Here is an 11,542-nt window from a genome sequence, read left to right as displayed (position 1 = left end):
AAGAGGGGATGGGGAGGAGGGAAGACAAATTGAGGGTGGGTGCGGAGGGAAGACAAATGGGGAAGAAGAAAGAGAAGGGGGGAAGAAGATGAAGATTTGGGAGAAGAAAGAGAAGGGGGGAAGGGACGAACTAGGGTATTTCTTTTTTTTTTCTTTTTTTTCTTTTTTTACACTTTTCTTTATTATTTAAATATTTAAAAAATATTAAATGATTTTTTTTTTTTTAGTTTTTAATAAAAAGTGGGCTCCGTTGTCTCAAGCCACGTTAGCATTTAACAGAGGAATTAACAGACATCTGACGGAAGGTATAACATTGGACCAAATTCTAAAGATGAGGTATGACATTGTCAATTTTAAAATATGAGGTATGATAGTGTCGTAAGACTAATAGTTAAAGTAGTTTTGTGTAATTTATCCAAGAATTAAATATGGCTCGAATAAAACAACGAAACGCTTCAGCTTTTGAACATGATGGTATGATACAATCACAAACACATTTAAACATATCAATTCATGATATTTACCACCAACTTCTACAATTTCCATTTTCCCTTTCCATAAATAATCAAGCCTTTGTCCAAATTGAAATCAGAACCATATTTGTATATTGTACGACGAAAGACTTCCATAAATCTAACCGAAAGAAGAAATCACATGAGCAAAGCCAGATCCTAGTGTCTCTTAAGCCTTAGGCCTTCCGAACAGAGCACAGATTATGCTTAATATGCCACCGCTGATAAGAGCCTTCAGAATTCTTAGCTTCCCCTTTGTGTATGGTGGGTATCTTATGGAAGCATCACCGAAGAAACCTCGATAAACAACTGCCTTCTTATGGCTAAAAGCGTCGAAAGAGAATTTTCCATGGTACGCACCCATTCCGCTTTCCCCAACTCCTCCAAAAGGCAAGGAGGGAACAGCAAGCTGCACAATCCAGTATATATAATCCAAATTAGATTCTAAACAGATTTCAGAATAACGGAAATAGGTTAACCAGCGTGCACGTATGTGTTATATGTAACAGATGGAAATGCCTAAACTGTAAAGGATGAACATGTACTGGTTTGTTTCAACAAGTTTGAGGACGAAGTATTTACATGTATGGTAGTGTCATTGACAACCAAACCACCGGCAGAGACGGTATTTACAAAGTGCTCCTTCAGCTTCTTCTTGTTGGTAAACAAATACGCAGCAAGAGGCTTTGTTCCTGAGTTTATCAAATCAAAACTGTCTTCCATTTTGTCGACCTGTTACAAACAAAAGGGAAGATAATGCATTTGATCTCTTGCATGCATATAAATGCAGAAAAAAATCAATCTATGAATGCTGCTCCTTCAAAATGTTTCCGCTATTAAAACACGCAACAATCAGCCTACATTTTTGTGCAGAATGAAGGTAGCTATACTACTTTCCCTTTCAAATCACCCCCACCCAAATGAGAACCATGTTAGATATGCTGAGACTGCCAGGGCTGTTTAAATCAATTGGGGAAGGCAATCTTTTATTGAGAGAAAAAAAAAATTTCGTTGAGAGCATAAATTCAAGACAACAAAATTTGTGTTTCTTACCGTGAGAATGGGAAGCAAGGGGCCAAATATTTCCTCACTCATGATCAAAGAGTCTTGTGGAACATCGAGCAAGATGGTAGGAGCTATCCTCCTGTGATCAAAAGAAAAGAGCACTAATCACACATACGGTACAATATAACACCCTATTAAATCACAGAGAGAGAGAGAGAGAAAGAGAGTGAGAGAGCTAAGAAGAGAACAATCGAAGACAGTATACATACAAGTTGGTTTTGTCCATTTCACCTCCATGGACGATCTTTCCAGAAACCTTATCCTCATACAAGAGCTTTGTCAAGCGAGCAAAGTGATGAGGATTCACAATACGAGACAAATCTTTTGATTCTAGTTGATTCTTTCCATAGAAGTTCTCCAATTCTTGTTTCAGAGAATCCACCTGTGAACAAAGAAAATGACGCAGATGGCACAAACAGCAAAGCAAATTCAGATCTTCAATTGCATACAAAGGTAACCTTACCAGCTTAGGAGCAAAATCTTTTGTTGTTATGATATAATCAGGGGAGACGCAAGCCTGTCCATTATTACACCCCCACTTACCACCGATTATTCGCCTACAAGCAACCTAGGAGAAACAAAATATAAGTTTTACATGAGATGAGATGAAAATCACAACACCGTTAGTAGCAGCAAGTAAAATATATCAAATATTACTGATGGTATGCAAGAAGGAAGATCTATATACTTGTAAGTTAATGCCAGAATCAACAATAACAGGAGATTTTCCTCCAAGCTCCAATAGAACAGGTGTAAGGTGCTTTGCAGCACTAGCCATCACTATACGTCCCACTCTTGCATTTCCTACAAATTTAAATATACATTTTTTTTCAATCAATTATATAAAAATCAACTGTAATCTAAGGAAAACGAAAGATGAAAATGAAAGGGAGGAAAATGATGAAGAACCTGTGTAACATATTTTATCCCACTTTTGCTCTAACAGTGCAGATGTTTCAGCAACAGCCCCCTCAACGACTCTTATACAAGAGCTATCCATATATTCACCTAATAGTTTTGCAAGCAATGACGATGAGGCTGGAGCAAGTTCTGATGGTTTAAGAACCACAACATTACCAGACGCAATGGCTCCAACAACTGGATCAAGTGACAGTACTGGAAAACAGATACTACACCATTACTTTTGTTTGAAGACAGGATTAATTAGGGCTATAGAGCTCAATGCCTAAACTTAAAAAAACATGTCGGGTATAAACGTACAGAAAGGATAATTCCATGCTGAAATTACTAGTACAGCACCAAGCGGTTCAGACACTATTTCAGCTGACGCAGGAAAAACTGCTATCGAAGTTTTAACCTGTAGTTAAAGGGAAATATTCCGATGGAAATATTACTCATCGGAAATTAGATTGGAAACAAACATTGAATTAACTCAAGAATGCCGGTGTAGACAAACAAGATGACTTAACGGTTGCCATTCATCGGAGTTGCTGACAAAGACATACCTTTTCTGGCTTCATCCATTTCTTCAGCTCCTTAATTGCCAATTTACACGAGTTTTTTAACATAGATATCTACACGAAAACCATATAAACCAACATATGAAGTCAGTAACAAATAAAACATTCATGTGCAGGCCCTACACAACTGGATGACTTTATTGGTTAGGCAAGCATTTTGTTTCAACAATTTTATACTTCACATTTGTAGGCGAGCCAAATGATTGTGTTCACAACCACAAGCACGCAGTGGCTGGAAAAAGATGCTCTCCATTTGTTTACCAAATGGGGAGAGCCAATTTTTCAATCGAAACTGTTCGGGTGCAGAAACATCCGGTTCGGGTGGACCACGAAATCCACAGTTCAGATTCCGACCCACCCTCTCCATCTTGTATAGAGTCAAAAGAGAGCCATATCCACAATAGTACATATGTAAGATATCTATAATTCAATACAAACGTAAAACTGTATACGTATGTAGGTGTGTATATATTTGCTCGATATCCTTTATGTCGTTAGACTATGAATTAGCATCGCACATATTTACCTAATCAGGAATTTGAAAGTTTAAACATCCATCTCTACTATAAGTTTAAAAAAACCCAACCATATTTATTGTTGTCAGATTATTCCTGTAAGTTTCTAAATAGTTTAAAATGTTTTTGTCCTGCATAGATAAAAATAACAGAAGTTGACTCCCCAAATTTCTGCAGATATCCTATGCGGTTTATGGCAGGTTCATTCTTTACCTTTTCTCCGCATAACACCTAGCTTATTACAGTTACTAGAAAAGACAAGGTTTAACTATTTTCAAGATCTACCCTGACACCCAACAGACATGAAATGTGCTCCTCTGCTTTCAAGAGTTAATACTAATAACCCCAATTATAAAGCCCTACCCGGCTACCCACTCCCCACCAAACAAAATTTAAAAAAATAAATGCTAGGCTTTCCTTCTCATCCTACAATATTAAACGATTTTTTCGACCACCTATTTTCTTGGTTACTATTTAAAGATCTTTATGCAAAAAATAAACAGACTCCCAAATCGTTTATTCATTTTCTGGTTACCATTTTTCTCATTTAAACATTGAAATTTTGACAATATTAGTCGAAAGGTTAAACTATTTCTAATTTGGTTGAATTTTTGCAGAATTGATCTTGAAAGCATGATATGAAATGTAACAATTCTAATCATCAGATAACATTGCACGATAAAAAAGAAAGCCGAAAAGATTCAAGTAAAAAAGTTGACCAGTCTCCCAAAAAAAAAAAAAAAAAAAAAAAAGGCTGCCTTTCAAATGGAGGGACTGCATCCTCACAAATATGGTGTAAGAGACGATTTTGTCTGTGCACTGAATCTGATCCCTGCACATCTGTCACAACTCACCAACCATAAAAGTTGCAACTTCTAGACAAAGAGTAAAGTTTGGCTAGGTTTTTTTTTTATGAAAGTGCAAGTGGGGTCATTGATCGGAAAGGGATTCCTTTCATTTAATCATCCTCATCAAATAATTTGAACCCTTAAAATTTGATTCAACGGCTAAAAACACGGACTTACTTAAAAAGTTATAACAACCTTAGCCGTTGAATCAAATTTCAAAAATCTAAATTATTTAATAAGAAGGATTGGGTGAAAGGGATCCCGAGTCGATCCCTTTCCCCATTGATTAACCCTGTGATCCACTCCACCCACTTTTTACTTTCTTCCTGCATGGCTCATTAAATTCCCTCAACACTTGACTAATCATTTTGAGCATAGTAAAGTAACAGAGTTAACTTGTGACACCTTAATGCTTCACTGTTACATATACCCCACATAATACATGCATCAAAACTACTACGTGACAGAAGCGCGTTTTACCCCCACATGTGACAAGGACTCCCCACCTAATTCCAGAAGAATTTGGAAATTATGACCCGGATTTAGAGTCCATGAAATGAAAAATGCAAAATGCAAAATGCAAAAACCAAAAAGACTGCTATCTAATCAAGAAACAAATAGCAGTTACAAACTTTTAATCAAAAATAGAACCGAACCAATTGAGAAATAAGACCGTTTGCAAACCTTAAATCGAAAATGAAAGTGGACGCTTATTTTTGTTTAGTGGGATCAATTTGTGCATAATTTTCTAGGCAATGATGTAACAAAACAACTGAGTGAGCAATCAGCATATAATAGAGTGTTGTATTGAACTACATCAACCACCAAATTCTGATCACAACCCAATTCATGATTTAGCATACAGAGATGAATCATTAACATGTAAGAGAGAGAGTTGGTGAGACGTGAGAAGTGCATCAATCAATCAGCATGTGCACACCAAAACAGTCAGCAACCAACTAAAAAATTCAAGACCCAATTCATGATTTAGCTGCGCATATAGATATGAACTATGGACATGCGCGAAAACAGAACACCATGTGAGAGAGAGAGATAGTTGGTGAGATATTAAATGAGAAAATCGGATGACCTCGTAGACTTGGGATTCGAGTTCGGGCTTGGAGAGGTCGGAGCGGAGAGCGTCAACGATCTCCCGCTCGTTTTTGGTGATGAGCTTGAGTATGCACTTGAACTGCGACACCCTCCATTGATAGCTTCGAGTCTTGCCGGAGACGAAGGACGCTCTCAGCTCCTTCACCACCGCAGAGGCGGCTTCTTCGTCGAAAGGCTTGGCCGCCGTCTGCTTCTTCTCCTCAATCGCCATTGAACCCATGGTAGAACTAGAAACGGATAGATAGAAGAATAACGTGTGTGTGTGTGTGTGTGAGTATATATGAATCGAGTGTGTGCGGCAAGGAGAAGTGGGAAGATCTCTCCCTATCTAACTTGCGAAGGAAGAGAACAAAAGTTTGACCGGTGAAGGAGATGATGTCACACACGGAGAAAAACCTGATCAGATAGAGGCTTGGTCTCCTGCAACCTGGGGTATTTAATAATCTTTTTTTTTTTTTGTTTTTTTTTTTTTACACTCAATTATTTTGATTTGCCCATTAAAATTTGAGGAACTGTTTTTCTTTGAATTTGTGAGAAATTGTCAATTTTTTCTATAAATTTTAATTCTGATTAAATATTCTTTGAACTTTTATAATTGAACAATTTTCTCTTAAAATTTAATTTTAGCCGATTGCCTTCGAAAATTTATAATTGGTCAATTTCCTAATTGAACTTAATTTTCGCGATTACCCTGAACATTTATAATTGGACTGTTTCTAATAATGAATTTGTTGAGATGAGTAAAAGCAAAGTTCGCTTGGAACGAAATTATAAACCAAAGAGAGGAAAGTAAGGCCCAAAAGATGAGCACAACAGTATCAGTCCTACACCAATTGATATAATGTTTTACATGAACAATGATTTGAGACGTTTAAGGCACCAAAGGCACCGCAAAAGAAAGAAAATTTTGAAAAATCTATATAAGGTAGGAAATATAGATGGATAAATCTACGAATTTATATCCCTTGCTTCAATCTCAGAGGATCCAACATTGTGGAAACAGTCTAGATGAAAACTGAAAACCAAATTACGATTTTCCAGGAAAAACAAACATGTAACCTTTGCAAATTCCATGATTCCAGGACCCTCACACACCAAATAAAGATAATGCAGTGCAACTCAAAAAAGGTAACCTCAAAATCCCATGATTCCGCCAAATCTTATCTCGAAAGACAACCTCAAAATCCCATGATTCCGCCAAATCTAATCTCGAAAGACATCATCATTTTGAAGTCATTGTCAACTCCCTATCGGATCAGGATCCTCTCCTGATCTTTGTATGGGGATTCTCATGACCAAGAATTGTGGGTTGTTGGATGAAAATTCAACGGTTATAATTATTATAACTTTAAAGGGACCCTCCTGTTTGTAGCCGTTGGATTTTCATCCAAGGGCCCACACTTCTTGGTCATGAAAATCCCCATACAAAGATCAGGAGAGGATCCTGATCCCTCCCTATCTTCCTTGTTTTTAATAAATAATATTACATATACTAAAGGATGGGAAGTGGATTAAGTCTCACAATGGTAGTAATTATGTGGTTCAAATTCACATTTGGCGAAAATCGAACCTAAGATTTCTCACTTGAACCTTTCACAATTATTTAAAAACATAGTTTTTTGGGTTAGTAAAAAGATGAGACTCTCTTAAAAGTAGGACTATCTATGGATTTATGCCATCTCAGATTTTTTGCACAATGGTTTATAATATTGACACATGAGTCTATTATGAAGAGTCCCACTTTATATGGCTTAGCCTACTTTTCCATCCGCTTAATATAGATAATATTGTTAGTTTGAAAACAAACAAAATTCAACACTAGGCAGTCTAGGAGTTTCAGTGGGAGAATGGGTAGGTGAATCTATAAAATCAATTAAATTAAAGTTTAACGGTCAAAATGATAAGTCTTCATTTATATTAATGTTTTATACGCATTCTACAGCATTTTAGCCTGTTTTTTAGAAACGTATACCTGTAATCTATCAACTGAGAAAGTTTATCAACGCATAGCACGAACAAATAAAAGACAAAAGTTTCTTAATACGATCTAGAGAATAGAAAGGGAGATTATATTTACGCACTCCAAATTACTTCTGTAAGATCCCATATCGCCTAGGGGAGTAATCCTTATATGTATATTCTCATCCCTACCTAGTACGAGACCTTTTGGAAGCTCACTGGCTTCAGGTTCCATGGGAACTCCGAAGTTAAGCAAGTAGCGCACAAAAGCACTCCTACGATGGGTGATCCACTGGAAAGTTCTCGTGTGAATTCCCAGAAACAAAACCGTGAGGGTGTGGTAGGGGCTCAAAGCGGACAATATCGTGCTATGGTGGTGGAGCGGGCCTGGATGTGGTGGGGCCCAGGTCGGGATGTGACAATTTGGTATCAGAGCCTAACTCTGACCATAGTGTGCCGACGAAGACGTCGAGCCCCTAAGGGGGGTGGATTGTAAGATCCCACATCGCCTAGGGAAGTGATCCTTATATGTATATTCTCTTCCCTACCTAGCACGAGGGTTTTTGGGAGCTCACTGGCTTCGGGTTCCAATGGGAACTCCGAAGTTAAGCGAGTAGCGCGGAAGAGTACTCCAATGATGGGTGATCCACTGGGAAGTTCTCGTGTGAGTTCCCAGAATCAAAACCGTGAGGGTGTGGTAGAGGCCTAAAGCAGACAATATCGTGTTACGGTGGTGGAGCGGGACCGGGATGTGGTGGGGCCCGGACTAGGATGTGACAACTTCTCCCACACTTTTTTAATTTTTTTTAGTGGTGTGTAAAAAATATTTAAAAATTAATATTTTTCTATCACAATAGAAATTCGAACTCTGAAACTCTTGCAAAAGCAAACGTTAATATTCTTTAGTCAGTAGACTCAGTACAACGTTGTCAGTAATTCAAGTGAATAACCCATCATGAATATCATGAGTTGATATACAGCTGGAAATCTTCGTTATAACATAATAGAAAAATAATAGAGTATGATTCGCTCCCTTCCAAATCCTCTTTCCCTTCAGTCTTCTCCTATTTGAACAGTCATAATTAATCCACGTTAATATTTTGTGTTGACTTTTTTATAGAGATAGAAAGACAAAGAGGAAGGTGAGAGAAGATGTGAAGGGATTGGAGGGAAGGGACTAATGCTCCAAAAAGAATGGCCAGGTCATCATAAATGGAACCCATGAGTCAGTAATCACATATTTGGATCCCATTCGGATCCTCTTTGTGAGGATCCTAGAGATCCTCAAATCCTATCTGTTCATCGTACATCGTGCAGCCATAAATCGTTTTGAATTTTCTATTTAAAATTAAACGCAAATAGTACCTAATAAAAGTTAACCATTATGTACGATGAACATATAAGATGTGAGAAGGATCCTCATCCATTAGTCACAAACCATTACATAGGGCTTTACGAAACCGATTCACCGTGGTAGTGACGTTTTACTTCAATAGTGTATTGATATACCTCGTAAAACTAGTGAAATTTAGCTAACCATTTTCTCTAATACAAATCTTGGGGTTGGAACTTAAATCTACAACTTTCTCATCTTATTTTGTGATTATCACATGAAAATCGATTTCGTAAGCCAATTTATTGATTATGCATCACAAATGGTGACATGACAAAGTCAAGCCTAACAAGTAACATCATGACAAGATTCACTACTTAATTAATTAAGGGACCTCTAAAAAAAATTAAGTAAGGGACCATTCTACCCACAAAAGGACCATTCAAAACCCTAGATTAGGTTATATTTTCAATCCTCATCATTAACAACTTGAATAAACCCATCCAAATTTGTATCTTTGAGAAAAATGTTTTATAAACTCCATAAATTATTGTGTGATACCAAAAATTTTACATATGGTGTTACCATGATAACATTACGTAAACGAACGTCTCTACCATAACACATAAATAAGTTATATATATGTAACAGTATTCCAGTACCATAATATAATTTTAAGCTCCTTTAGCTCCCCACATGTTTTCAAGAACAAATAAATCAACACGCCCATCTACCACATGAAAACTCAAAAACCATGAAGCACGAGCACTCCAAACATTTAAACACTTCACATGCAAATTAACTCAAACAATGAAGCAATGTTTTGAAATGGAAGACATGTACCACCAGAAATGATCTGCGTCTGCGTACGTAATTGAACGTTTCACACTTTCAAGTTTGAACATGTATAGTAGCCTAGCTAGCAGACTTTCTGTTATGCCACATCAGTGCAACAGAAAAAAGCTGTTTATGAAAATAAATTGATATCGAAATTATTATTCACGATATTTGTATTAAAACTTGTCAAAATAACCAAGTTGACATGTTGTTGACATGTTAACATTCTCTAAATTTTATTACCAAAAGAAACGAATGCATGTTAGACCAAATTATCTATATTTTTACACCCAGCTAGAAAAGCAATCACTATATCTTTGTTATATCAGTTTTGTGTCAGTTATTTTTTATTGAAGCACATATATATATAGTTTCACCCTGGAAATTTTCAATGAATTAAATATGAATCATTTCACTACTAATTGTATCAACATCTGTTGTATAAAACTACACATCTAATGAATTGTACTTACAACTTTGGAAATTGGCTAAAATATGTATGAAACTTAAGTAATTGGCTAGAATGATCAGAAACTAAATATTGATCGTCAAACTCACCTTTACAAACTCATGATACCTTCAAACATCATTGGGTAATGCTTAGGAAACTAAATTTGTAAACAAAATTTGCAAACTAAATGGTGTCACCAATCATCAACTTTCATGTCATTTAGTTTACAAAATTTTATTTACAAATTTAGTCTTCCTACAATTACCCAATATCATTTCGTCCTTATAGATCTTTTTTTTAATTGATTAATACTTGTGTATTGTAGACGCATTAAAACAGCCAATTTTCTTTGAAACTTTAGCAGTTTTTGGTGACTGGTTGAAAATTGAAATGACGAATATATCGCTGCAATATTTACCAAATTGGGCAGCTACCCATACCACCTGGTCCAGCCCAAACTTATATTCTCTCTCACATGCATTATCAATAATAACCCAAAGCCCCAACAAACCAAAAGATAAATTAAAAAACACACAAAGATTAGTGGGAGAGAGAGAGAGAGAGAGAGAGAGAGAGAGAGAGAGAGAGAGAGAGGAACCTAACCTCATGAACGTAGGCTTCAAATTCAGGTTTGGAGAGGTCAGAGTGAAGAGCATCGACGATCTCTTGTTCGTGGTGCTCCGCCACCTTCACGAGGTTGTTCAGCTGCGACACCCTCCACTCGTAGCTTCTCGTCTTGCCGGAATTATAACTGGCCCTCAGCTCCTCAACCATGGCCAACGCATCTTTCGAATCAAAATACATCCTCTTCTGCTCCTCCACGGTCGCCATGAATATATCAAATGATATATCTTCTAAATAAAAGGGAAAGGTAGCTTGGTCCCAAAGATATATATTTATGTGTATCTGTGTGTGTGTGTGTGTGTGTGTGTGTGTGTGTGTGTGTGTGTCTGAGAGAGAGAGAGAGAGAGAGAGAGAGAGAGAGAGAGTGAGTATATAGAAGCCAGGCAAGAAACAAAAACAAGGTTACAAGTGATATGTGTCTAGTTTGTATGCATTAGCTGAAAATGCTTTTCAATATAGTATGGTAGGTGACGTTGGTGGTCTCTCTATACTCTCAAGTGGGGTATAACACACGTCGGGGGATAATATTTATTTGTGTTTTTGTATGAAATTACAACAAAATAAGGACAATTTTGTTAGGAATTTTCGAAGGAGTTTAAGGCGTAGGAACGGAGAGAACAAGAGTTTGGCCTCTCGTAATCGATGCGATGATAAGTGTTCAATTATTGAAATTATATATAAATTCTCATTTTAGGAAATCCTTTATATTATCAATAATGCTTGTATCTCTTTATGGGGCAACGTACTTTTTCTCTAGTTACAATTAACAAAAATTTATTGTCCACATATTATAATCGAAACCGT

General features: G+C 36.7%; 1 protein-coding gene across 2 annotated transcripts; it reads right to left on the bottom strand.

Annotated features, from left to right (window-relative positions):
* Positions 1-438: 438 nt before the first annotated feature.
* On the bottom strand, positions 439-11,168 carry LOC137740965 (aldehyde dehydrogenase family 3 member H1). Of its 2 annotated transcripts, none has more exons than XM_068480779.2 (10): positions 10,718-11,168; positions 3,044-3,112; positions 2,799-2,895; positions 2,487-2,693; positions 2,266-2,381; positions 2,041-2,145; positions 1,787-1,959; positions 1,566-1,656; positions 1,095-1,244; positions 439-921 (listed from the first exon to the last, which is right to left on the bottom strand). In XM_068480779.2, exons 1-10 carry the CDS (start codon positions 10,943-10,945, stop codon positions 682-684), a joined length of 1,476 nt encoding a protein of 491 aa, XP_068336880.2. In that variant the 5' UTR covers positions 10,946-11,168; the 3' UTR covers positions 439-681. The 2 variants fall into 2 exon arrangements, with proteins under 2 accessions (XP_068336880.2, XP_068336872.2); XM_068480771.2 differs by lacking the exon at positions 10,718-11,168 and adding an exon at positions 5,512-6,426.
* Between the last annotated feature and the right edge of the window lie 374 nt (positions 11,169-11,542).

Source organism: Pyrus communis, chromosome 15 (genome assembly GCF_041283825.1).
Source record: "Pyrus communis isolate YQ-2024b chromosome 15, ASM4128382v1, whole genome shotgun sequence".
NCBI classification, from domain to species: Eukaryota; Viridiplantae; Streptophyta; class Magnoliopsida; order Rosales; family Rosaceae; genus Pyrus; species Pyrus communis.
Note: the sequence above shows the minus strand (reverse complement) of the source record. Positions and strands in the feature narration are given on the sequence as shown.

Coding starts and splice junctions, on each gene's coding strand:
- LOC137740965 (XM_068480771.2), bottom strand. CDS start 5,754: ATGGGTTCAATGGCGATTGAGGAGAAGAAGCAGACGGCGGCCAAGCCT. Junction 2,146..2,265: donor ATTCTGGCATTAACTTACAA/GTATATAGATCT, acceptor TGTTTCTCCTAG/GTTGCTTGTAGGCGAATAAT. Junction 1,657..1,786: donor GAAATGGACAAAACCAACTT/GTATGTATACTG, acceptor TTTTGATCACAG/GAGGATAGCTCCTACCATCT.